The sequence below is a fragment of the Ornithodoros turicata genome, chromosome 6 (assembly GCF_037126465.1).
Source record: "Ornithodoros turicata isolate Travis chromosome 6, ASM3712646v1, whole genome shotgun sequence".
In the NCBI taxonomy this organism is placed as follows: Eukaryota; Metazoa; Arthropoda; class Arachnida; order Ixodida; family Argasidae; genus Ornithodoros; species Ornithodoros turicata.
The window spans coordinates 72,829,892-72,857,005 of record NC_088206.1 but is presented as its reverse complement, the minus strand read 5'-3'; the positions used below and the strand labels follow the sequence as shown (position 1 = coordinate 72,857,005).

At 46.2% G+C, this 27,114-nt stretch overlaps 3 protein-coding genes across 4 annotated transcripts in view; 1 reads left to right on the top strand and 2 right to left on the bottom strand.

Annotated features, from left to right (window-relative positions):
* LOC135397317 (protein numb-like) overlaps positions 1-19,945 on the bottom strand; it is a 59,038-nt gene extending 39,093 nt beyond the window's left edge. For both annotated transcript variants that reach the window (XM_064628816.1, XM_064628817.1), the window contains exons 1-2: positions 19,880-19,945; positions 5,691-5,773 (exon numbers count right to left, since the gene is read on the bottom strand). The gene's annotated coding sequence lies outside the window, so the exon portion shown is untranslated. The remainder of the gene's footprint in view (positions 1-5,690; positions 5,774-19,879) is intronic.
* On the top strand, positions 862-18,169 carry LOC135397316 (unc-112-related protein-like). Its single transcript, XM_064628814.1, has 12 exons — positions 862-1,166; positions 6,742-6,891; positions 10,623-10,856; positions 11,742-11,923; positions 11,989-12,179; positions 13,843-14,053; positions 14,535-14,707; positions 14,793-14,923; positions 15,599-15,705; positions 15,782-15,997; positions 16,587-16,736; positions 16,796-18,169. Exons 2-12 carry the CDS (start codon positions 6,753-6,755, stop codon positions 17,087-17,089), a joined length of 2,028 nt encoding a protein of 675 aa, XP_064484884.1. The 5' UTR covers positions 862-1,166; positions 6,742-6,752; the 3' UTR covers positions 17,090-18,169.
* Positions 19,946-21,753: 1,808 nt separating the features above from the next.
* LOC135398327 (ankyrin repeat and SOCS box protein 3-like) lies at positions 21,754-26,701 on the bottom strand. Its single transcript, XM_064629744.1, has 9 exons — positions 26,292-26,701; positions 26,059-26,223; positions 25,541-25,804; positions 25,292-25,469; positions 25,101-25,238; positions 24,800-25,026; positions 23,660-23,885; positions 23,409-23,590; positions 21,754-22,087 (listed from the first exon to the last, which is right to left on the bottom strand). Exons 1-9 carry the CDS (start codon positions 26,488-26,490, stop codon positions 21,915-21,917), a joined length of 1,752 nt encoding a protein of 583 aa, XP_064485814.1. The 5' UTR covers positions 26,491-26,701; the 3' UTR covers positions 21,754-21,914.
* Between the last annotated feature and the right edge of the window lie 413 nt (positions 26,702-27,114).

The window sequence follows — 27,114 nt, the reverse complement described above, 5'->3', positions numbered from 1 at the left end:
AATACGTACACATATAAATTTCAATGAAACACACTGAAAACATCTCTGGGAAATGGAAGTACATAAAATCGATTGAAAGAGCGTCCATTGATGCAAGGGATAGTATTATGATCGGATGAAACATGATATGCTGTTATGAAATCATATTAACGCATTAACAGAAACGTATTAACATGTCCTCAGGGACGGTAGGAGAAGCCCATTTAGTGTGCGTAAAATACATCTCACGACTGCTTACAGGACTTGAATCATTAACACGCAAAAGAACACCAAAATAAGCACTCATAAATAACAGGAAGCCAGAGGTACACAGCTTGTTTCGTATTCGCCCCATATGTAATCAGGGGCGCGGTCCATTCAATTGAATCACGACCGGCGTGCACTTCCTTTCCCTGACGACACGATCGAAATTTATCAACCTACAAAAATGTGCCGGTCGTGACAGAGGTAAACTGCATTCATTTCACATTTATTCTGCGGATATTACACGAAAGACGAGTGGCACACGGCCCTTACCCGAACGGAAGCAGACGCGTGTCTTCTTAGTCACTACCCTCATTACTATTATTAACTCTTACCATTTCCCCTTCCCTTACTACGAATGACGTACTCTACGTGGCTACATTGCTCACAATAATGCATTTATACATATTAGAGGGGGAGATATATGGCGCAGGCAATGCGAACACACGCGCGATGTCCCCATGGATGCAGCCGATGCAGCAAACCAGCAAAAGCAGACGACCTGCCGTGCCAGGTTTTGAAGCAGACACAACTTCCCGCCAATCAGCGCGTAGCGTCCGAATTGAGAAAGAGGGCACCAACGACGTCACGGCCTCTTTCCTTTTATGGGGAGTTCTGCTTTTATTATTTTTACTACGCTTTGGCGTCGGCTTCTCTTCGTTACAAGCTTTCACGAAAACTGCTTGCTTCGTGCTCAGGTCCTGTCTGGTTATTCTCCCGTCCTTTACTGTACTCTACTGCCATGTGTCCATTTCAACAATGTGGAGTTCAGCGTGCGGATGAACGAAGCGTGTTGTCGTGAAACTTCGCTCAAGGACTATTGCCATATTCAAACTCGCTCTTTTGCCAGGAATCAGTGCTTATAGCGTCACTTGGGATCGGCGCACAAGATTGGATGTTTCTGCTCGGATAACGTAACGACAGTAAGTCATATTTCACCTCTGTTCCCGCGGTCATAAGAGGCAGTCTTTGAAGGGCACTTGATCGAAATCGGCGGACAGGATGATAACGGAACACATGGATGCCATTTCAGGCGACCACGTAATCCTCCAAGACGTTCGAACTCGTTTTCGCAACGTAAAATATGTTGCAGATCGCTTCAGTTAACTTCGCAAGACAGTAAATACACTGTGGATGAAGACGTGATATTGTAACGTCAAGGTATGTTCGACGCCTACGAGCTTTCGCGTACCGTGGGTGACGATTATGGACTACTATTTTGCCTGCATAAATTGATGGGGGGTGCCTGCTGTTTGCGATAAAGGTGAAAATACGACGTTCCAGCTATTTTTTTTTTCGCACTTTTCCGCGCACGTCGCGACGTGCGTAGTTTGACTTGTAACCCTGTCTACCCCGATCATTCACGATCACGTACTTGACCCGTGACAAAGTGCAGACGGGACGGCCCACCCCCAATGATCAATCTCTCGGAAACTGTTGATGGTGACCAAACAGCGAATGACGTGGTCCAGACGACGAAGGTCTCCTTTGTTTTCGCACCGGATAACCGTGACACTTTTCCACCACTACATGTTCTTTTTTTCATGCTTTTTTTTATTCGTTTGCAAAGAGGGCGGACGTCCGCTGCGCTTTTGTATCATTCCACACACAGCTCCGGCAGAAAGCGGACAATTTTGCGGAAGCAGGTTTGCGCGAGTGCGCATTCGTTAGCAAACAGAAGACAATCCGCCGGGCCGTCTGTTTATACGTCGTCTGCTATTCCTTTCTGCCGAAAAGGTAGAAAACCGAGAATGATACGCACCGGTGTATCTCTTATGAGTCTATATAATCTGCGCCGCCAGCCACAAGATATGTTTTAGGTCGGGGTACTTTTCAGTCATTAGACGGCAATTACATCTGCTACCATATGGACATCGAATAAGGAATGATTGATCATCGCGGACGCATTCCACGTTTCACAACTGCTGTCGCGTGGGCTCTCCACGCAAAGTACTAACCTACACAGTTCGTAGGTGCGACATCCTTACTCGAGTGGCAGGTGGTTGCTTGCGGGCGCAAAGCAAGCAACGATGCGCTACAAGTATTTTTGTTTGTTTGTTATATGACTCACGACCGGGGACGCACACCAACGCGTGTCGAATTCCTTTTGTGGTATGCTAATTGAAAATATTGTCGTTGGTGCTATCACCTGCTCAGCATCGTTCGAAGCAGACTGGCTGCCTGCTAAAACGAATGCAGTCGCGTACAACATGTGGAAATCATCGCATTTTCTCTTCAATATTCGTTCGTGATTTTTTTTATATTTTGCATTTGTTCTCGGTTTTAAACGTGGGTATTTGTTGACAGAGTAAGTTGAACCTACTCCATAAACAGCACGTTCAAACTACACTCGGCAACAGTTATAGGATGTGATGGAGCGTAAACAACGGGAATGTGCCGAGGCGAGCTCCAAACAGAGACGACACAAAGGCATAAAATCAACGATGATTCTGTTGTTCCAGCCTCAGAACATCAGTTTCTCTCTTGTACAAAGACATAAGCTTCCAAGAAACAGTGAAATTCAAATAACTCGGGGAAAAGGTTCTTCTTCTTCGAATCCTGGCGTCACCACTTTTTTTTTCCTGAGTTATCTGAACTTGGAGGCAAACAGGTTCAACGTTTTCGCTGTTCCGCATAACAAATGTACATTACAACATGTACGCGATGAACATTCCCGCAATACACAAGTACAAATATGATATCGCGTGTAATAGACATCTCGATAGCGCCGTACCCTGACCGTTGTGTGAGCCAATAACCATCCAGATATGCGTACACAAGCCTATGGGATCGCCTGGGGCACACGAAGATATAGCCAGGGTTCGAGATAGCATGATAAACGAGCGCCAGAATGCTACACGTTATTTGAGCAACTGTGGGACTACGCTCAGGTGACAGAAAAAGCTGCGCATTTCACCTTCGAATTCGAAACCGAAACGAACCGGAATAAGAAAGGATAGCGACCTCTGTAGATCAGTCAGTGACAGCAGCACCAGCTCCTGTAGCTTAGTGGCTGGCGTGCAGGTCATGTCGCGTCGAGACTGGGGTGTACCCGGGCTCGAATCCCTGTGGGGGTTTTCTTGGGTTTTCCTCAGACGCTTTGAGACATATGTCGGCACAGTTCCCTTAGAAGTCGGCCCAGGACGCACATTCCCCCAGGGCGTCAGTCGTGACGTTGCCTACCTCTAAGAGGCCGACAACGGCGTGCCCTTTCGCCACCACCACAGTGGCAGCATTCAAAAAGGATTAGGCGAGACGGAACCTGAACAGCAGCGTAGCCAGAAAAATATTTTTTATAGGGAACCTTTCATGGGGGAGGACGATCTTTAATAATTTCCACATATACATGCTAGGAAGTGTGAAAAAAAAAAAAAAAAGCTCAGCGAGGTTTTCCGGCAGACGAATGTTGCACGATTCCTTTACCCCTGAAGTCTGCCCAGAACGCAAACTAGCCCCCCTGTCCCCCACTCCTTCCGTGCAGGATCATCCTCTCCATCTGTCCACATCTCTATGCCGTTCATGGCAACAGTTTCTTTGCGTAAAGCCGCGAATTATCATTATCAGACATAAGGACTCCTTGAGCTTGAGGGGTTCTGGCGCGAGGAGACAGGGAAGAAAAGCGACGAGAACCGTTTCACGAATAAGAGAAACCCGTCTGGTCTGTTGCAGAACATGCTAGTTTATGAAAGAACTGATGTTCTGAGGCTGGAACAACATAGAAGGGACAAATACATACAAAGCCTCAATGTGCCTAAGAATTAACGATGAAAGATGAAAGTCACTGAAAAGGTCAGCTAGCTGTAGGACTCGAACCCACATCGCTTTCATCATCCTTCATGCTAGTTTAAGCTTTCGCCTATGGGTTCTTTTTTTTTTTATGCCACTGGGCGGTTTTTGTTGCATGAAATAGTACGAAAGAAATGAGATGTACGTTGCACGAGATAATAGTGGGAATGAGACACTGCAAGAGAAACCCTGTCATGGTGGCCCACGTCTCGTGATGGACAGTTCTCGTTGCCGCCTAGAGGCCGATCCCATTGTTCCGCGGTTGCGGCCCGCCGTGTCACCAGGGTACGATATTAATTGGTGGTTCCACGTTACGAGACAACTATGAGCGACGCCACAGTGTTCCGTCCGTTTTCCCACCTTTTTTAATTGACGTTCGCACAGACGTTCGTACAAAGTTTTCTGGGATAAACGTAAAAGGAAAAAAAAAAAAAAAAAAAAAAAACGCATCGATGTGAACTTGCATTCAAAATGTTACAGCAGAGGGTGTAATAGAAGAGTAGGAAGTTGAAACTCATCCGTCTCTGGCGTCACGGCGCGTACGCGTATATCCGCCAGTCAGGCGGCCGCGGGACACGTGACGTGCTTACGAAAGCCAATAGGAATATGGATCCTCTGACGTGAGGGCGCGACGCGGACGTGTGTTCGAGGGGGAGGACCTGTCTAAGGAACTGTGCAACCGGAATTGAACCCGTAACCTTGAGATCAGTAGGCACACACATTACAAACTGATCCACCGATGAAAGATGAAAGCCACTGAAAAGGTTAGCCAGCTGTAGGACTCGAACCCACATCTTCTGGATTACCGGTCCAGGGCTCTACCAACTGAGCTAAGTTAACACGCCTTCTCAGCGACTTCCAGGGTGCGTCATCTGAAGGGACAGAACATCAGGTCTCTCATGATCCACCGAGGTCGCGATTGCGGAAGTGACGTCGGTGCGACGTTTCGACTGAAAAGGAGCGCGTTAATTACGCGAGTAAACACGGCGCGTCCAAAAAACACAGCGATCTTGCTGCTGTCACGTGACGTTCCTACTTTGTTGTCTTATTTGCACCTAATCAATTAAACTTGCTCAGATTTATATAAAATGCCACATTTCTATATTTGAGCTCGAGATATGCTTTTGGTTTCTTTTTTTTGTTTGTTTGCGATTTGCTCGCTTAAGTAACATTTAATTGCTCATTAGTTACTAGATACAAGAACCTATAGGTACTGCCTATACAGCCGGGGCACCAACTGCCCCCGTGTCTGCAGTGCCAAACGTTCCGCACGATAATTCACCCGGACATCTTTTTTTTTTACCTTGTCTTCGCAAGTCAAATGAAGCAATATATGTTGTAATTCACTCCACACGTGAACGTTCCGCTCCGGACATAGCCGTGACACATTAGTTGCACATGCACACGTTCTCGCTCCATTGAGTCCAGTTGGTAGGCTTGTACGTGCACAGCTGGCGCGTCTCTCGACTCGTTAAAAAGTGTTCCGATCACGAGACAAAATGGTGGCAGGAGTCCAAACTATTTCGAGGACGTGCTCTGGACTTCCCCGTCGAGAGGTAATGGTGTTAGAGGGTTTTGTAGTTGACGCCGAGGATTTCAGCGTTACTACTTTGGGGGAGCACACTCAGTTCATTCAAAAACTAACGGCCACACCCTAGTACCTTTTGCTTTTTGTGGGACTGCTCTTGGCAAGAGGAGGAAGCTCCAAGGCCGAGGGAACGCTACTCATTGCTCCTGCGACTATCTGTAACGAGAATAATAATTTCATTTAATTTTAACAACGGATAATAGCGTAAGGACCTGCCTGAGTCAATCGGGGCATGTAAGCACGGTTTGGCTCACACGAGGAACCAAATTTATTTATTTAAATACCCTCCGGGCGTTATTGTATTATACAGAACTAAAACTTGGGATCGAAGCGGTAGGAGAAACAATGAACAACGTAAACGCAGAATAGGCATGCAAGGTACCTCTTCCGCTTCAAAACAAGGAAAGAAACATTGTTTTGAGAGAGGCAACAGATGATAAGCTCAATGCATCTGCATGTAAACAAAGGGAAAACACAGGGGACATAGCCCTTTTACAAAAGATGCGAAAATTCTGGTTAAAAGGTATATTTCGGGGCATCTGGTTTGTCATGGACCAACCAGTCACGTTTTAAAATTATCCGTCCAGTAGTACTTACGGGCCACTACCTGGATAAACAGGTTATCAAATGTAGCTAACTTTAAATAATGAGATGATGTGGGCTGATAAGTCGACCATATTTGGTAAAAACTTTAAATCCTCCTAGTGTCGGGGAACACAGAAAAGTGCACAGATCAGTGCTGCGTTCCCTGGCACTGGGGGGATTTAAAGTTTTTACCAAATGTGTACCAAATGCACTATATGCAAATATCAATAGTAGTATCTTCGGGTACAATGGGCTCATATTGTATTTGCAGATACTACTGTGTGTATCTGCGTGCTTCACCTTCAACTGATGTCCCGTAACTCTGAAACGCTAACATTCTTAATTACTGAGAACGCATTGTGTAGTGCTGCGCGTACTAGTACTGTCAGTACTATCTTCCCGTTCTGCTACGTCATATCTAAGCTATCATTATCATCTGTATTGTTGTTGCGAACAATGCAGTTGGAGTTTTTGAGAGGGCGATATACGTAACCCCTTTTTTTGTACGCGTCGCAATAAGGATCTTTTTCTCATTTCAGGAGACAGCAGAATGATTGCAGGCGGTGTGAAAATTGATGGCTCATGGGAGCTGCACATCTACGTGACAGACCTGAAGATTGAGCGCAAGCTCAGGGTCAAAGGCGACACCCACATCGGGGGCGTCATGCTCAACCTCGTAGAACTACTCAGTGAGTATTTTTTATTTTTTTCCTCGCTGTGTCCTCGCTTTCTTGTGCCTAAATTATAACGTGCTGCTACTGTCAGCTCAGTCCACCCTGAGGATTGTACTACGAGAGAAAGATAGGGCTGGTAGATATTTTTTCAACTGGTCCCTTTGCCGATAAAATTTGTAAACTTAGCCAGGAAAAAAAACAAAAACAAAATGCAATTAAACAGCATTTTGTTCCTGCTCCACAGAGGCTAAACCTCCTTTATCCCTCGGGTCAGAACGTTGGAAAGTTGTCGCCTTCACAGCTCCCACGTCACAAAATGTAGGGATTATTTAATTACAATTGTATTACATACTCCGTAAAGTCTAGACGTGTCACTATCAATATACGTCGCAGATGTACTGTGACATAATGTGTTAGTTACGAGCAACAGCACAAAAATATAGACATAACCACTTTCTTACGTACAGAAATAAATCTTAGGTGCATCCTCGTCACTTCTGACACTGCGGTGTCCAGACAGTAATGCTTTTGAACACGTGTCACCGTCTGTGTGCCTAGGTGCCACTATTTTTGGGAGCGACCGTCTCCAGTGCAGCTGCTGTTAACTTCCTCACTTTCAGGAAGTCACTGGCATTTCTTTTCTTTTTTTTTACAACCATCGGTGTCACCTTTGAAACATGTTTTGGGTGTAGTGTGACACTGTGTCACGTTTTCTTTCTTAAGTGAGCATCAAAGACATCGTGTAACTTTAGGTGTCGTTTACGAGACTTCTATGGCATGCTCATCTGCTGTTATTGAAATACTCGACCGAAACCAGACGACAACACAACAGGGACAAGCCGCAAATTTTCAAACAATTTTTACAGTGAAAAGCACACATAGAGCAAGAGGACGCTTGGTAGGAAAAAAAAAAAAAAAACACATTGGTTGCTTGCTGGGGTTGCTGTATGTGTGCTTTTCACTGTGAGTAAAAGTTGGTTCAAAGTTGTGGCTTGTCTGTGTTGTGTTGTAGTTTTCTCTGTTTCGGTTGCCACATTGCAATAGTATGTACCAACCAGCCCAATTATTACTTCATGCTCGTCTGCACATGTTTCTGTAAGGCAGGTGCACCTGTGACTCTATGTTGCATACAAGCTTTGAATTTGTGAATCTCCATCATTAACCATTGCATTTGAGATACGTACGTCACTTAAAGCAATCATGTGTCCACGATAACTTGATCCAGACAGAAACGCGGTTGTTTCATAGAATAGGTAAAGCTATTACTTCATTACTTCAAGCACTCCTAACATTTTGTGCAGCTTTGCCTTTGTTTTGTGTCAGTACCCAAATGGATACATAAACATTGATAAGGCTCAGCAAGCTTTGATGAGCTAACCTTTCTCTTAGCGTCGTGCAGAATCGGAAGCTGTGCTAGTCTGCCAAAATTAGCCCTTTCTGCCACTGCAAGGCGCCACTGAGGGGGAGGGGGGGGGGGGGGGGGGGAGGCAAGCTGGGGCTGTGTGTTTTTGGCAGCTTCTCTATGTGGGTTGGGGAGGGCTAAACTTAGCCCTCCTCGGGGGCCGTTATATAAACACCGACGGAGCACGCGACGCATTTAGAATCGATATCTCCTGCACATCGTTCATTCGGAGATGATTGCCAGAACATGGCCCGGATGCCCCAGATTGTTTGACCGTGACATGTGGGATGAGGTGTTGGGTATTGAAATGTCGTAAATGCGTGGGCCGGGATCTTTTGGACGAAGCCGACCAAAAATCTATCCTGCAGATTAATTGCGGTCTGAATCGTTGTGTCAGACTGAATATGATTTCTGCTATGTTTTTAAGATCAAGGAGGCAAGAGCACTTACTGGCATAGTTTGGGTGTCTCCTTAACCAGGGGCAGACTTTTCCCGAGTAAAAGCAGTGAGCTCTATTTGACCCATCAAACTTTACGTCTGTAGTATGTGACCACACAAGTATGTAGCATTTACATGCTGTGCGTTGTATGTTGCAAATAATGTGTAGGAATGCATGGTACCACCGGAGAACTTGTATCCCGACACTGAACTGCTGACAACAATATTTGAAAGGATGCCCCTCTACGAATTACATAAAAGTCGTATGTACCTAATGAGAGTACCCAATGAGAGTACCATGGGCTGTGGAAAAGGCCAATGAGAGACTCCCTCAATGAGTACACGATATCAACCAGAATACCGAGCGCAAACGAACGAGACAGAGACAGGTCAAAAGCGCTCGTATCCTCTGTCCCTGTGTCTTGTTCGTCTGCGGTCAATATTCCAGTTGACATGTACTGATGAGCTCCCTTGCGAGCTCGATAAATTATGGCGTATTATATGCGTATATATATCGATACGCGATATTGATAAATTAATAAATTCTACTCCAAACAGGTCAGTGGGGAAGCAAAGCTACTGATATTTTAAAAGCTATTTTAAACATATTAAAGTACTACTGCCATTTTGCGCAAGTGCAATTGTTTCGATAACGCAGGTACAGAATTTGTATTTTGTAAACTAGGAACAATCACAATGTGGACGAAGAAAAGACAACTGAGAAACGAAAAGCCATTTAATTAATGTTCATGGCCAGAAGAATGTCTCTCGCACAAGTAAAGAATGTGGCACAGTGCCAGTTAGAACATTAGCCTCAATTAATGTGCGAGATCAGGAAACGGACTAGCGCAAACGGGACCTTTGCTCGATAGCGGATACACCATTCTGCTGGCATAACATTGCGTGCAAGATGGCAGTGCACAATTATGAACTGTGTACCTTTCTTTGTGCACACTCTACCCCACTGTGTTTGGCAATGTACACAATGGTAATGCTGTGAAGCAAGTGCTTCTTTATATTCCTCGGTATGGAACAGTCAACCAAAACTGAGGCAGAGAAGTAATTGTAACTGTATCAGTGTCGCATATTGAGACCCGTAGTAAATGGGTCAGTATGAAAATACTTGAGCAGAATATTGTAGCGCGTATTGATGGTAGATAATGTGCCATTCATGTATTCATCAACTGAAAAGCAGGAGCGCTATTCGTAAGTTTTACACTTTGTGAACATAGGAAACTGACAAAAATTGAGTAGTCGGGGATTTTCCCAACTTACACAAATGTACTTGGCATTAGGCAGCTCAGGTGGGTATCACCCCCCCACCCACCCCCCAAACCCTAACGTTGACTCACACACACAACGTTAACTCATAATTCAAAGTCTAGGCACTGCAGAGAAGTTACAAAACGGGCGTTGAAGAACTGGAATGTCCTTTCCTCCCCTCATGCTCCTCTGTTCCTTCTGAACACTTGTGCCAGTGACACTTGTTCAGAGTCATTTTTTATTCATCCTGTTTTTTTTACTTCTGTGCAGACTTATTGCAGTGTGCAGTGCAGAGAATTATGAGTCATTGATACCAACTAGCCCACCCTCAAGCTTTGTTAAACATTAACGGCTCCCTCAAATGAAAAGGCTTCCACAAATTCCTGTTCCGGGATTTTACATTTTTTATATATAAATTTATTTCCTGTGTGTTTAATTGAATTTAGTTTAATTTACATTTATTTAATTTTCAAATTTTATATATTTACAAATCGGCTCAGGAAGTGCTCCACAGAGTACCAGGAAAATAGAGGATCTTGCAGAAAAAAGATGAGGGTGGGACAGACGAGACGATTTTTCCTTCTTTTCTTTTTTTTTTTTTGCTCGTGAGATGATAACACTAAAGCCCCTTAATCTCTTTCAGACGTACCAACGGATTGGTCCGACCATGCCCTATGGTGGCCCGAGCGAAATACTTGGCTCACGCGCACAAAGTCCACACTGGACCAATGTGGGGTGACAGCCGATGCCCTCCTCCACTTCACCCCGATGCACAAGACGCTCCGGGTCCAGTTCCCAGACCTGAGGATCCTGGATGTACGCACAGACTTCTCGGTAAAGACTTTTGCGTCGGTTGTCAAGGTGTGCAAAGAGTTAGGTGAGTATCTTCTCAACTTACGCGCTGCCTTCGTACATTGGGAACTAAACAGATAGAGGCACTGTCATGCTGCGGAACCCACCAGCTTCACAGTCCCGATTTTTCGTCACAATTTGTCGCTTGACCAGCTTATTTCGTGATGCGCCCAAGACTGCCCCTACCGCACTTGAAAACAGCGCCATCGTGTGTGTGCTTGATGAGAAGTAGGGATCGGGGCTTGAAGCCCTGCTGGGATACGGATATATTCGCACAAAAAGTATGACAGCAGTACGCAGCCCTGGTGTGCAAGAGAGCATTCAATCTCACTGATCGTTAATGCTCTTGTAAACGTATTTTCCCAGGAAATTTGCCTATCCCAAACGAAATATTTTCCGTGACGGTCCCTGAAGGTAGTGTGTTCACATCCCACGGTAAAATAATATAATATGTTCCATGTGTCCTCTGTGCCCGTTTCAAGTTTTTACAGCGTGTGCTTCTCTTGCCTGCATTTAATAGTTATAAATTATACGTCAATTACCACTATCCCAAGAATTTTTGTACTAAACGAAAATGATTAACGATAAAATGATGCTGAGGTGGTAGGCTAATTCATATCTGCTTACTGCAGCAATAGATGCGGACAAGGAGTTAGAACACGAATGGGACAAACCACCTGCAGACTCTCAACTAAGTGAAGTTTATTCATACAGGAAGTATTTATAACTTCGAATAAACTTCACTTAGTTGAGAGTCTGCAGGTGGTTCATTCCATTTGTGTTCTAACTCCTTGTCCGCATCTATCGCTGCAGTAAGCAGATATGAACCTGTACCAACTACCCCACTTTGTCCCTCTTGTGTAAGGCTAATTCTCCGTTATTAAGACAAACGTAAACCATCTTAAACCAGGCATACGACATCCGGAAGAAATGTCATTCTGCAGACCACTCGTCCACGAACACCTGAAACGGAACCACCGCGCCGTAGGATGTAGTCCGCGGCAGAGGCCGAGGGAAGGGACGGACAGCATCAACCTCAACAAGAGCAAGGCGGGCGAAAACGGGACGCTCGACGGATCACTCCTGAACACCGTACGCCCATTTTGCTTTGTTCGACGACATCGTTTAGTGGTAACGAAATTCCACCCATGTTGCAGTCGTGGAACCACACAACCAGCTTCAACAACGGATCCCTGCCCGGTCTGAACACGAGCTTCATGAGCGACGGGAGCGGGTCTTCCCCGCACGAGCTGCCCCTGGCGCAGAGCCCCAACAAGCCGGCCAATGAAATTAGGGCAGCGCTGCTTCGCCCGAAAACCCTGGTTGAGAGAGCACGACTGAATGCTGGGTACGTTCCTCTTGCAGAAAATTATTTGAAATTCACACTTTACAGCCTCTCGGACGAAGAGGAATGTATAATGGAACGTATAATCTTTCAATGAAATAAGGGTGAGCGGGCAAGCCAGCTGGTGAAGGTTCGACGAAGGCATACCTTGAGCTTGAGGGAACGATAACGCACGAAGAAGTAGACAAGACGAGGCTCAAAACCAGCAATGAAAACATTTATTGATCTCCCTCCTGACTCTTTTCCTGATCAATAAATGTTTTCATTGCTGGTTTTGAACCTCGTCTTGTCTACTTCTTCGTGCGTTATCGTTCCCTCAAGCTCAAGGTATGCCTTCGTCTAATCTTTCAAACCAGAGCTACCAGTAACTCTTTCGATAAATCCGGTGCTGAATCCATTCTAAGGGGTGGAAACTGTAGCGTAGCCAGAAAAATATTTCTTGAGGGGTTCCACGGGAACTTTATGTGGGGGAGGGGATTTCACCCTCGTTTTCCCTCTCCCAAATGCACTACGAAAAGTACGATTTGCGGGGGACTTGAACATATCGTCGCGTAACATCGCATCACCGTAGAAAGTAGTTCATGTAGAAGTACCTACTTTACACAAACTGGATTCCCAACGTCTGCAGCGTGATACCCAATAAGGATTAGAAAAGATGATAGTATAAAGTCCGAAGCAGTGCCAAGTGAAGCAGGTGTGTTGGGAGCGTACTGCAACGGGTATTGCGAAACGGGAACCTTGAGAGACTGGAACTGTGCCAAGAACAGCCCTCTGCTTGGTCCAAAACTGCTGTGGGGCAAAATGAAATTGGGTTCCCCTTCCGGCATGCTGTTGTAACAACAAGCACGACTGGGACAGAAAGTTAGGAGAAAAGTAGTACGCGTAAATAAGCGGTAGTTTCACGACCTAGATGTATAGACTTTCTAATTATGCAATTAATGGAAAGAGGTCGTTTATTAGTTAGTAACTGAAGTGTTGTGCCCCCTTTGTTAGTACCACGAAGCAACTAGTGACTAGTATTTTTGTTTCAATACTCTGCCGTACAGTAAAATGTGTGTGATGCAGTGAACGAGATATATCAGTGTAGAGCCCAAGCTTTCCGCGATTCTGCAAAATTACGCGGAATTGGCCATGTCTCGCCAGAACCTGCCGTTTCCGTAAGAATCGTCCATTTTTCGCGGAATATTCAATATATTTCAGAAGTATGTAAAGCTTTCAGCCAACCTGCGATTATGCGGGTTAAACCCAATCAGTCACGACTGCAATGCCCGATGCCGCTGATAACGGTGGCGCTTACACGACTGAATATGCCGCGACAAAAGGAAATCTAACTACAGCCACGCCTGTAGAGAGATTGACAGAGTTGAGTCTTGTTTTCTTTGCGCACTGACAAGTTACGAAAGGCTGGGAAAGCGTGCGGGATGAGTCGGTGTACGATCTTGGGTGAATGCTGCACTTTTTTTTTTTTTTTGCCGCTTTTCATTTACCCGCGGATTTGCAAATCCCACTTCACGGAAAAGCAAATTTTCCACCGCAGAAAGCTAGGGTCTTTACATCGGTCTCACAACTCCTTTTAGACAAAAAGCCAGACATGGTTTTGTAGGAGATCTAGAAGTCTCGCCATATTGTTAATGCAATGACAATTGGAGTTCTTTGGGGCCTGCAGATGGCTGGACTCTTCACTGTCACTCATGGAACAAGACGTCCGCGAGTTCGACATGCTGCAGTTGCGCTTCAAGTTCTACTCGTTCTACGACCTGAACCCAAAGAAGGACGCTGTACGCATCAACCAGATCTACGAGCAGGCCAGGTGGTCCCTCCTGACGGAAGAGGTGGACTGCACCGAGGAAGAGATGATGCTCTTTGCTGGACTCCAGGTGAGTTCTGCAATCCTTGAAAGTGACATCCTCTTCTGTGACGACATGGACCTTTACGTGTCGTCTGCTCAACATAGCTGCGCTTCGCAGTTTTGAACTGAGACCTTTTATAGTTGCCCAAGTGTACGTTAAACGTTGTAGCTGTAGTGCGTGTAGTTCTTTAAAGCGAAGCCTTCGGAGTGAGTACTGCAGCAGGGAGCAACTATATCTGCTAAGCAACCTCACTTAGTAAGGAGATGATTTGTACCCAAATTGTTACCACCACGATATCCCACCGATGGACTAGGGCCAATAGCCAATATTTGCCATATTTATAGCCACACCCTGGGACTTCCTTCAAATTTTTCCTTTTTTTGTGTGTTCCACAAAGGTAATGTCACTGGCTTTTCACTCGATTCAAAACTGTGAACGAGTCAGGTAAAGCCTCAGGTTGTGAACAGTGTCCAGCATACTGCCATTAGTTGTCCTTGCTCAATTCCAGCTTCAAGTCAACTTGCAAGCCAATTCGGGAAACTACGGCTACATGAGAGACGAGGACGACGTCGACTCTGCGCTGACCGAACTCCAGGTGACCCTAGAGGGGACAGCGCTTACGGGAGAGTCGTCCAGTATCACTCAGGTTCCCGAGCTCCAAAACTACCTGCGCTTCCTCAAGTGAGCAATATATCCGCAACACGGCCACTGTCTTGTGAATATCAGCGTTGCATCGAAATTTTATTTATTTTTTTTTCCCTCCAAGGCCAAAGCGATTCACACTGAAGGGCTTCAAGCGCATGTTTGTTACGTTCAAGGAGACTCGCATGTGCATCTACAAGTCCAGGGAAGATTATCAGGGTGGTGGAAGCCCACAGTATGTCATCAGCCTCAAGGGTGAGAAAAGCATTGGTATTTTGGGATGTGGCAGCTAGAGCCCTGCGCGGATGAGTTTTTGGCATCCGCATCCGCGCGCACATTATCCGCGTCCACTGCATACACAGCCATTTGCATCCGCGTCTGATCCGCAAGTTTCGAAGGACGCGTAAATAGCGCCGGAAGAATGTTGGTATAATTTCGGATGCCTCCATGCTGTCGCGGAAGGACTCAGGACGACAAGCAAAGGTAAACCTTTCAACAAACGCGATATGCAGAGACTTCTGGAACGCGTGGAACGCTACCTCGCCGGTGCTCGCGTGGTTCGAGATGCCAGAATGCCTCCTCTCCCGTCTTCGCCGTGCATGGTCAAAGGTGAAGCCGAGCGTGCGCTCGCTGTCGGCGCGCAATACAAATAAATTGCTAGTGGAAAAATTACAGCACTCGGTATATCCGCATCCATCCCGCTGCCTTCGCATCCACATTCGATCCGCATCCGACCTCGAGCCATCCGCATCTGATCCGCACACAGCAGAAAGTGATAAATTTTCATCCGCTTCCATCCGCGGATGGTGCAGGGCTCTAGTGGCAGCATCGAATAGATTGGCTATTGAAACATCTTCATAGAGTAAAAGTTCTCGAATTCGTCAACCAGTGTGTACCAGTGGCTTACGAAGGGCTAAAAAAAATATGCAGGTGCGGAAGTAACGCCAGACGTTCTGCTCGCACAAGCCAAGTATGGGATCCGTCTCGAAGTGCCCGGACCAGAAGGCATGACGGAGTACTGGCTCCGATGCGAGACGGTAGGTCTTGCACATCCTTCGAGGCAGAAACAGATCCGCATGGTAGAATCAATCCAATTCAATCGATCAATTCCAGGAAGATCAGTACGCCCAGTGGATGGCTGGATGCCGCCTGGCAGCAAAGGGCAAAACCATGGCGGATGCCTCTTACGAAGCTGAAGTCAAGTCCATCCAGCAGTTCCTCCAGCTCCAGCGTCCAGCACCGGCACCAGCCATAAGCCCGTCCCAGGTGGACATCAATACGGAGGATTACATTGCGCCGCGATTTCTCAAGAAGCTGAAAGGCAGACCGGTACGTTTGTAGATGCTGCGTAGATGATGTAGGTCCATAGTAGCTGGGCAACATTTCTCGCGCACAACATCTACTTATGACTAGGTCCTATAGCTTTCCGCGAAATTTCGTGGAATTGGCCGTGTCTCGCGGAACCTGCTGTTTCCCTCAGAATCGTGTGTTTTTTTTGCGTAATATTCGATAGATTGCAGAATTATGTAAGGATTTCAATCTATCTGCGACTTTTTTCGCTGGTTAAAGCTGACCAGTCACGACTGCAAAGCCTGACGTGACTGATACTGTTGGCACTTACATGGCTGAATGTCTCGCGCCGAAAGAAAATTTGACGACGAGAGTGCTTGGCGAGAAATTGTCAGGGTTGACTCTAATTTTCTTTGCGTAACTTTGCGAAAAGTTACGAAAGGCTGGAAAAGTGCACAGGACAAGTCGGCAAGTGATCTTGGGAGAATGCTGCAGCTTTTTCTTTTTTTGCTCGTTTACTCTTGCCTGCGGAATACCGCGGATTTGTAAATATCAGTTTGCAGAAATGTTAATTTTCCACCACAGTAAAGCTAGAGGCTTTAGGCATAACGCGTGCTTCTGGATTTAGGGCACTGTGCAGCGCATCGTGGAGGCCCACGGCAACGTCAAAGATTTGACGCTCGTCGATGCCAAGCTCAGCTTCATCAAGGCCTGGCAAGCCCTCCCGGATTTTGGCGTCCACCTCTTTGTGGTGCGCTTCTCCGGAAGCAAGAAAGATGTAAGTTGCGGCCGTAAGCCCACATCTCAGCTCTCTTGGTAACCATCCGAATGGCGCAGGAACTGCTGGGAGTGGCTTCCAACCGGCTGATGCGGATGGAGCTCTCCACCGGTGACCACATCAAGACCTGGCGCTTCAACACCATGAAGGCCTGGAACGTCAATTGGGAAGTGAAGCAGATGATGGTGCAGTTTGAGGAGGATGCCCACATTGCCTTCTCATGCCTGAGTGCGGATTGCAAGACCGTGCACGAGTTCATCGGGGGATACATCTTCCTCAGCATGAGGTCGAAGGATCAAAACCAGGCGCTAAACGAGGAACTCTTCCACAAGCTCACGGGCGGGTGGGATTGAGTCGGAGGCCTTTCTTTCCTTTCCTCCACACTATGATGCTGTGGAAGATTACTGCTACTGCCCAAAATTTTAGCTAGCGCGTGTTATTTTTTTTATTTTTTAAATTAGCGCACGCAGATAATGCAGCGGTAAAGATTGCGTGTCTCGAGTTGATCCTTTACTTTGACCTTCGTTTTGAGCCTCCTTTGCTCTGATGAGTGCACGTTTGAGGATCAAAACGAAGCCTCCGACGGGATCGGCAGACCTGCCATTATCATTTTTTATCCATAGGACGCTATATGTAAATAGTAATCTTATGAGACTCCATTTCATACTTTTTTAAGCATACCCAGAGTATATTTACGCAGCCTATAAATGTTTCGTAGCTGTAGTAGCAATGGTCTTCTAGCAGTCTGCCTTCTGTGTAACTTCTCAGGGTTTCCCCATGGATTAAACGCGTCTAAGCTTACGTATAAGCACGACTACGTGCCTGTACGAGCTACTGTTGCCAAATTGCACTTCTAGTACGACTTTTTTTTAGTCTTTAACCTATCTGACTCCCGTGACCACGACAAAGACTACTATATGTTTGATTTCACTGCACTTTTAAAATGGTGCGTGCCAATAAACAGCGTAGAACTCTGACCAAGTACATGTACATATGTAAACTCCTTGTTGGGCTGGCGCGTTTTCGTGCACGCTACTGTTTACACAAGCTTTCCAAGTGCTTCTGTGGCTGCTTGTTAAAGCTTTTGCCTTCAACTCCACAACTTTTGGGGACAAAGTAGTTTGTACATGTTTCGAGTGTTTGTGCTTACGACATTTTAACGCATCTTTTCCATTATTCAGTAACATTAGAAGTTGGAGCGTATTTTTAATGATATCACTTTCATTACACGTTTAACCGGCGTTCTCCATGCTAGCAGTGTGGTTGACTGAGCTGTCGTGCTTCCACGAAGAATTGCAGAATGTTGGTTGTTCTCCAGTGTTTTCTCCTGTTTTCAAAGTGCCTTTTCAGAGAATATCTATAATGCTGTTAATTGGAATGACTTTACATATGCTGCTGATTTTATTTAAGAATAAAGAGATTTCGAGTGATCAGCGTTGCTGTCTATCCTCTTCGAAGCTCAAGGGGACGCGACGTCGTGTGGGGACATATATATCGCGCAATATCATACAGCATAACCTTCCACGTTTCAGCGTGATGAGCAAAGCATCTCAAAGCTGTACTTAAAGTACCATATTTTCACGCGTATTAGCCGCAGCTTGTACGTCGGAAATATGTTGCAATTAACGCAACGGGATAGGTACACTAATCGGCCGAAGATTTATTTGCGCAAATCCACAAATTCTCTACATTCAGATATGCATGTTGCATTTAACATCGTCCTGCTTTGATAGCAACGACTATCCTTCACAGCCACTTTCAACACTGTAGCTGTGCCAGTGCACAGAAGTCATGTGCACACTCCTGTAATCGGTGATCTATTAGACTCCCAGCAACGACTAAGTCCCAAATACTGTAGAGCGTTGACTCTAGGAGGTTCCTGGTGACCGAGAAAGACATGGGGGAGGGCCCGTAGGGCATGTTTAGTGATTGGATCAGCCCTGACCTTGCACAAGAAAGAAGAGAGATGAGAACCCCTGGTCAATCACCCTCAAAGGCATGTGAGTCGCGTACGAGTGGCTCCTTTATGCCGGGTGATAAGCTTCGGGAGAAATTTTCCTCAGATAAGCTGCAGTGGACTTCCAACGAACGTTTTTAAAGAGGTAAGCTGCAGATTATACGCACGAAAAAAAAAAAAAAACGGTACAAACTACTAGACGTAGCGTGTACATGTTCATCTTTCACTGATAGGACCTTGGACCGGGCTTGTTATTGGCCATGTGCCTCGGGCTGTCGAAATACGCCACCAGGGGCGTCGCGGGGCCGACAAACGTGTTTCCGAGAGTCGTGCTCGGCTGGGTCACGCAGCTAATTCCACACAATGGACGACTATTAGTTTATATCACCATACGCTTGCATCATTCCTGTGCATATATTTGCAAAGACAAGCAAAGGACACTGCCTTATGTGTATGATTGAACCCTCTAGAACATTCTCAAAGCCACTTCACCTTGCTCCTCATGTATTTCACAATCAGGTTCGCAAAGCTTGGTGAGGGGGGGGGGGGGGGGGGGGGGGGATTTATTGGCAGAAAAAAAAAAAAAAGAAGAAGAGGTAAAGGTCAGGGGGAGGAACTGGGATAAAGAGTTTGTCGACAGCCATTTTTCGGTACGCCCAGGCTGGGTAAAGTCGGCCCGTGCGGGGCTCTAGCACACATCATACTGAACGGAACGCTCTAAGCAAAGATGGGTGCACTTACAGCGTTTCCGTACGCCTCAGAGTTATTTCCTAATGTTGTGCCCCTCAAGCTCGCCCTTCCGCAAACCGCCATTTAGATCAAGCGTGGTAGACAACGCACGCACACAGTTGGCGTGCCTCTTGGGCGAGAGCGTTAGGTGCTACTCCACAGCGGATGATCCATCCACCGTGACGCTTGCATGCAAGCAGGCCACGCACTCCCACGCTACGGTTAGGCGCGGCGACATCTGTACATAGAATGCTTAGCATCCCTCATGGATAACAGTACCACTGAGTACAGGTAACGGAGCAGAAGGGTTCCCCCGTCTCTAGTTACCCACCTTTGCAATGCAGTAAAAGGTGTACATGTATCGAAACAAAACTTACAACAAAAAACAAACACAAATTGAGCACCGACACCGCACAGTGAAAGTGAACGCATGTTGAGAAACCGGAAAAATATTCACCTTGTATTTAGATGTCGTCCCGTTTCTTGGTCATGTAAAGTTTAGCTTCGCCGTGCATAACTTCCTAAACACAATCAAAAGCCTTCGCTGTCAACACATCCGTTCACGTTAGAAAAGCACTTCTTTGAAAAATGAAAGAAACTTGCCTTATTACCGGTTGCGTTGCATCTGAACGAACAGGAAATTATCGATTTCCTGACAGAGGTGACGCTCACTAACGCTGTAACCTCCTCTCCAACGTACACTAGAAATGGAAGCAATAGTGAGTATTTGGGCAGAATCCATGCAGATGCATGCTAAGTTGCTCACAAGGATTTGGGAACTCCAGCACTTCTTTCAGCACAACACAGCCGGGCCCGGGGAGTTTAGTTCCCAACAGAGCGGACACGAGCCTATTCATGAGCAAATATTGATTCATATACTACACGTTTTATGTGGCGTACGCTAAAAATCACTACATCAAAACACTAAAAAAATGCCTCACCCGTTAATTAGGGCCCCGTGAATGATGCACTTTTCGAAACCTTGTTGGCGCGCAGCGTCTAAGCTTGTGTGCACGAAGTTGTTATCACCGGTTAGCTTACAAAACGTTTTAACATCCTCCTCACTAAAAGTACGTGTTATACTCGCAGTGTCTCCGGCAGAAAGAAGCCTTTTTAGCGGTATTCGTTGTGAAATTACAAAGTTGGCGCGAACTCCAGACACTTTCGATATCAAACACACCGCCATGACACAACCAAATGCGGTCCTCTCGTCTGCGGCCGGTTATCGATATCGTTTTCTCGTAATTTCATGCACTGTACAGACAAATAATCGAATCATATATTGTAAGTATTTCAAAAAATAATTGCAAAAGCTCGAAAGATATCAAACATTATACCTCAGAACAGCCCCAGAACCACACTGCACGTGTACAAAATTAGAGCAAGCAGACGACAGCCGCGACGGTATGAGACGCTCCACGCTCCTTCCCGTTGTGTGCGTGCTTCTCTCAGCATGTCTACTGTTAGCGTGGTCGATTTACAAAAAAAGAAAAAAAAAACGTTTATTTTCGCGAAGGTACATGGGGGTGTCCAAAGATTAGATAGAAAATAATAAAAACTTTCATCGAAACATGCATCGAAACGTCTCGACGCTTTCGCCACCCGATGGATCTCTTCTCTCGTTCCGTCCCGATTTCCTCCTCTCCACCACTCGTCTCTCGCTCGTCCGCTGTAGTCTGCTTATCTCCGTCTAATTTCATTTGAACTATCACATTTTTAGTAAACTTTATTTATGAGCATGTAGTTGCAATTGTAATTCAGTTATTACTTCTGAAGAGCAATTTTTACAGGTCTGCTCAATCCCTGATTAACAACCCCTCTGTTAACACCCACACACATGCCAGCACAGCCGTCTCGAGGTTGACTTCTGCCTGGGGGAGGGTAAATGTGAGCCCCCCCCTCTTCCAGAAGCACTGTCTAAAGAGACTGTACAACATTAAAAATATTTTTGAAATCAAGCTTAAAATTTATATATGTGCTCTCCGTATGTTTCCCCTCCATGCACACGTCACAGGTAATTTGTTTTGTTGCATAAGTGTTGTGCACTACAAAGCTCCACAGAAAAAGTGTCGTGAAAAGTGTACTTGCCAAGTTGTCTGCGGACAGGACAGTTTAAATATGGCAGTCGGCAGGATTTAAACCACACATCTCTCTGTCTAATTGGTCAAGGCACTCGACTGTTAATCGAGACATGTATGGTTCAAATCCTGCCGATATCTACATAGCTTCTCCGGCGACTGCCATATTTCAACTGTTCTCACGCCCAATTTTTTTGCACGCCCACACACAGCACATCAGACGACACCGTCGACCAACATAACAGACACACACTGATACTTGTATCATTTATAGACTTACAATATGTACAAAATCTACAAAATAACATCACATCTATACAACACGTCGTAACGAAGATAAACTCGTCAGCTGCCACGTGCAACATGAATTACACATATCTTACACAATGCGAAGACGTGTGTGGGCACTTTGACTTAACCGGATGCCCAGACATCTGGCAAACCAAGCTCGCTGTACATGAGAAAATCGTGTACTCTCGATGGAAGCTTCATGCGCAAAAAGGCACTTTCAAAGAAGTTGCCATGGATGGACAGAAGGTGGCGCCGAGTGGTGATGCGACACTGACACGCAAGCGACAGTGGCTGCTCTGGAAGTACAAGGTTGCAGATATCACTTTGTCTGCAAAGCAGCGAGGAATCCGCACACAACAATGTCAGGGGTAGAACCAAAAATAATATCCTACTCGTGCTCTCGACAGTAAACACTAGAAGACGGCTCTGACGCTGATGACCCCTTGACTTTGTAGAAATTATAGCAACTTACCAGAACAAAAAAAAAAAAAAGCTGTTTTTTTTATACGTGGGTCCAGACACCGCACTGATATAATTTTTTTTCTCTGGCGGGGCTCGTACGTGTCGCTCCACGCACTTCGTATGAAAAGTCCTGCCTCACTCATCCTAATATTTTTTTATGCTACCGAGTTCTAAAAACCTTATTTTCGAGGCGACAGTGGCGTCAAGCGGTGCCGAGGAGAGCTCTATGAAATAGGCGGGAAGTGACCGGCTGCTCTACAGCTCTACGCCATAACACTTCCGCTTCCGTTCCGAGCATTTCGCTGCACCACGTCCTTGTTTACAGGCGTCGTCATGGGAACGGGAAACTACACACTTCCGTTGCGTGCTCTGTACTACGTCATACCAAGATCGGATGAGAAGGAGGTGAGCAAAGAGTTGAAAGGATCTCCCCATATTCAAAGTGCAAGCGCACAAGCAAGATTTATGCGAGCCTCGCTAATACGCAGTAATAGGTTCACGTGATCGTTCACATGAAAGAATACCAAAGTAACACGGGTTACACACAGTCACTTGGACAGTGTTTTGGGGCTGCTAGAGCTGCTCAATGCGCTGTGCTTATGGGCATGTCCAAGTTACGAACTTTACTCACACGATATAGCCAGGGGTGGATCGAGGATTTTTCTGAGGGGTTCTCGCATTGGAGAGCATACTGTATACATAGGGCCTGACTTTTTCGGGTTTTATTTTTGGCCAAATTCGGGGGGTAAATATCGGGTGATATTTTTCATTTGAAAATTCGGGTGTATTCGGGTTAAATCCCGTTACAGCATATTCTGTCATCAGGAATTCGGGTGATTTTTTGTTTCAGTTTAATAAAAATTTGTTTTAACATGAAACTAATGTTTAGTAATGTTATCAAACTTTATTTTAATGCACGCTTATGAGCGTGCCACACGACCCGGATGTTTTCCGGGTAGATTCGGGTTAAACCCGAATTTTACAGATTTCGTTCGGGGGGGTAAATATTGGGCGGATACGGGTTTAACCCGAAAAAGTCAGGCCCTATGTATACACCACCTAACGCCAATTAAAACGCTACTCGACCACAGAAATTGAGCGGGGGTAAGAGCCGCCCCCGGAAATAACCTCCGTCTCTAGTCTTTGGGTACCTACCGAGGCTGTTTAATAGCGAAACCCACGCCGCAGTGTCTACCGTGGACCTAAATGCAGTTTTCGCTCTTCTAAATGCTACAGACGCAATGTCTTGGAGGACAGGCTGCGACTGCATGAAGACCCTGAGTACCCAGAATACCCTCAAGCAGTGTTCCTGACTTTGGCCTTGATGAAACAGTGAACTGCGAAAGACAGAAAACACGCGAAATGTCGTCGTGCACGGAAGGGTAAGCCTTAATACGCTTACGCACTTGAGAAAGGGAGCTATGCTGGCAGCTTCGGTGTCGTCGTCGACGTCAGAGCCGAAACAGAGTCTCAGGTCTAGCCCCAGCCTCAGGGCTCTCACGAGGCAGTTGTAGTCTCCAATCGTAACCAGGAGGCACTCGTTGGTGGGAACACACCCCTCACGACGGTAGTTCAGCTCGGCTCCGTGTTCGAGGAGGAGCTTTAATTCCCTGCCTGTTGGACTGGTGAGGGCTGTTTGGAGTAAGGGAAAACGGGGAAATTCTCAAAAAGTTTGTTTTAAACACTCACGGGTAGGTTACTCCAATGAAGTAACTGAATTACAGCTAGCTCGCAAGAATAGTAACCGAGTTCCTATTATTGTTTTTTTTTTTTTTTTTCTAAATTCGGGTAACTAAACGTGTGCTCTAAATTCGTGCGAATTTGAGTGAAAAAAACTTGTAGCATGCTATATTTGCACTCGAACTAATTGTACTGGTTTGGTACAAACGGTGACGCTGTATTGCATTTGCTCCCAAACGAGTTAGTGTGCATTTCTACAGATGTCTCAGCGAGGGCAATTTGCTGGGTAAAAATCGTGTCTCGCCCTAAAGAGGCAACCTTTAATTTATTTATTTATTTATTTATTTATGACAATACCTCACGTGCCCTCGGGGAGGGGTTGTGTGAGGGGGAGGTTACATCAGCGAGATATGATACAGAACACAAGCAATTGAACACTTTGCAAAAAAAAAACAAAAAAAAAAAACACTTATGTGAAAACGTTATGAAAACATATGCGATGATAGGGAAATTAGACACCAAAACTGGCAGCCAGCTGGCTGCGAAAAACTGAAAGGTCGGAGTTAGCTACGATAGACTGGGGAAGGTCGTTCCAAGCACTGAAGAAGAGCACTTGGGGAAGAATCGGGTTAAACCCAAGAACTTCAGGCTCTATGTATTATTGTTATTGTTTTACGGTCGCCATTTATGAAATAAAGACCTATAAATGCGACTCCTTACAACTTCATCCGCAGCAGTCACATCACACGCAAGGAGTAGTTGTTTTTCAAACTTTCACGAGTACTTCTACAAAAAGCAGTAACTACACGCAAGTTTCTTATAACTTGGTCGCCATCCAAGAATGCGCTAAACCACGTGGCTCTCACCAGCAGAGAGAGGGCTGATGGTTTCCGAAGAAATCGCGTTGGGACAAGCTCCAGCCGCGAGGAGAATCTCCATGGAGACAATCTCCTGTTTCAACGCCGCGTAGCAAAGAGCCGTCTCATAACGGGGAGGTCCGCCGAGAGGCAGCCGCTGTGCAGGCAAGTCTGCTGACAAAAGGAGGCCGTCCACCGGAAATCCTGCGTCGAGAAGCGCTTGCAGACAGCCGTGGCTACGTGTGAAACGCAGGAATGGATAGTACTGCAGGTCCCTGTAGCAATTCGCTTCTAAAGGCTGTGCACCTACCTTCCCCAATCGACAGCCAAGTGTAGGGGTGATAACATCGGCGATCCTGGGTAGGGGCGTTTCCGCTTTTGAAACGTGAGCAGGCAACCGCTGATGAACTTCTGCACGTCCATTCGGGTTAGCAGCACGTTCAAGCAACTGCGAAACAACGAAGTTTGTACCGGCTTCCAATGCTGTTAGTTAGTGCTTACTCTAGCGCGTTCGACTGCACTGCCAGGTGCAACGCCGTCACATTGTCAGTGGTCCTCTTGTCCGGATCTGCTCCCCGAGACAACAAGAAGTTCATGCAGTTGAGGTGGCCATTCTGAACAGCAATCATAAGGGGCGTCGCTCCGTCCTCTGCCCCGACGTCCACCAGAGATTTGTTTCCTGGCAAATTGCATCAAATAAAAAGGGATGCTGCGATTTCGCTATTACGGCTGCCATAGCATTGCTCGTACCAGCTTCTTCGGCCGCCCCTAGTAAGCACTTCAAGCACTCAAGGTGACCGTGCTGGCTCGCCACAAAGACTGGTGTCATACGGCATTCGTCCTGGACATCCAGGACGGCCGATCCTTGCCCGATGAGACAACGAAGAGTCGACAAGTCCCCTTGGGAAGCGGCTTCATGAAGGGGATGCCATCCTCCGCAGTCTCCTTCATTTGGGTCGGCACCACCTTTCGTAAGTAGGAGACGCACCGCATCGGCAGATTTAGCTCTGCAGGCTGAAATGAATGATGCAACATTAAATTATTTACCAGGGATGATTAACGAATCTAGAGGTGAGACGCAAGAGCTTCCAGACAAAGTATAGTGACGTGCATCCTAGTGAAACATGTATAACCACAACAGACGATGGTTTGAGAAAAAGCTTCTGCTATCGATAGAGCTAAAATAGTCACTTATGTGAGCGCTGCAACGGGGAAAACGCAGAAACGCAAGCGCGGCTATCTCTCAAACGCAGGCTTAGGGTACTCACCTGCAAGCAGAGGGCTGTCTCGTTCATTATCGGCAATGCTTGCGTCGGCTCCACTTTCAAGCAAGACAGATATAACTTCAGTGAGCAGGTTTCCTTTGAGTCTCTTGCAAGCCAGCAAAAGCGCAGTTTCGCCCTCGTAGGTCACCCAGTCCACGTCCGTTGATTCTTGGGTAAAAATACAGCACGTATATCACAGCACGGCATGAAACTGTGCAACGCAGACAGACGCTTACCATGCTTTAGAAGTTCTTTGACGACACCGACGTCGTTGCCCTTCGCTGCAGCTTCGTGCAGGGGCCGCCAACCGCGGTTGTCTTGAACATCGACGGGCCTCCCTTCACTGATGAGACGTCTAAGCTCTGTTAAGTTACCAGATCTCGCAGCTAGTCCAACGGTAGAGCAAGTATCGTCCCACCCTTCGGTGAAGTCCATTGAAGCGTTGTGGTGGTTGAGGTACACGGAAGAGGTTACTTTAGGTCGAATAGGAGGTTATTACAGGTAGGGCAGGTGTATACTTATTTGTGATTACATAGATATTAGGTATAGGATATCTACATTGTGTGTATGCGTAATGTGAAACAGAAAGAACCTATCAACCATCAACAAAACGAAAGCCAATGCGCCATCTTGGAAAACCCAGATGACTCACACAACGTTTGCAGACGAACATATACAAACGCGTTTGCTAGGTGAGGAACGCAATTTTCTGTTTTAAAATATTGTATTATATACAGAATAGCATGCTAAATTAGTACACGGGATAGAAAGTTGAGTTGTTTGTCAGGTTGTTGTACATGTTCTTCGTTGTCACACGGGCGTCTGTTATTCTTGCGCACAATAACGTGCAATATGCCAAGTGCAGCAAGCCGAACATGAAGCTGAATAACCACCACAAAATGGTTGCTAAACCAACACTACCAAGTTACCTTTGACGTCACAGGTGAAATTCCCTAGTCGGTGAAGACTCCAAAGTCGAATAAAATCCCATAAAAACAGGGGCGTCGCAAGGTGGGGGCAGAGGGGGCGGTCGCCCCCCACCCTAAACTTTCCCTCTGA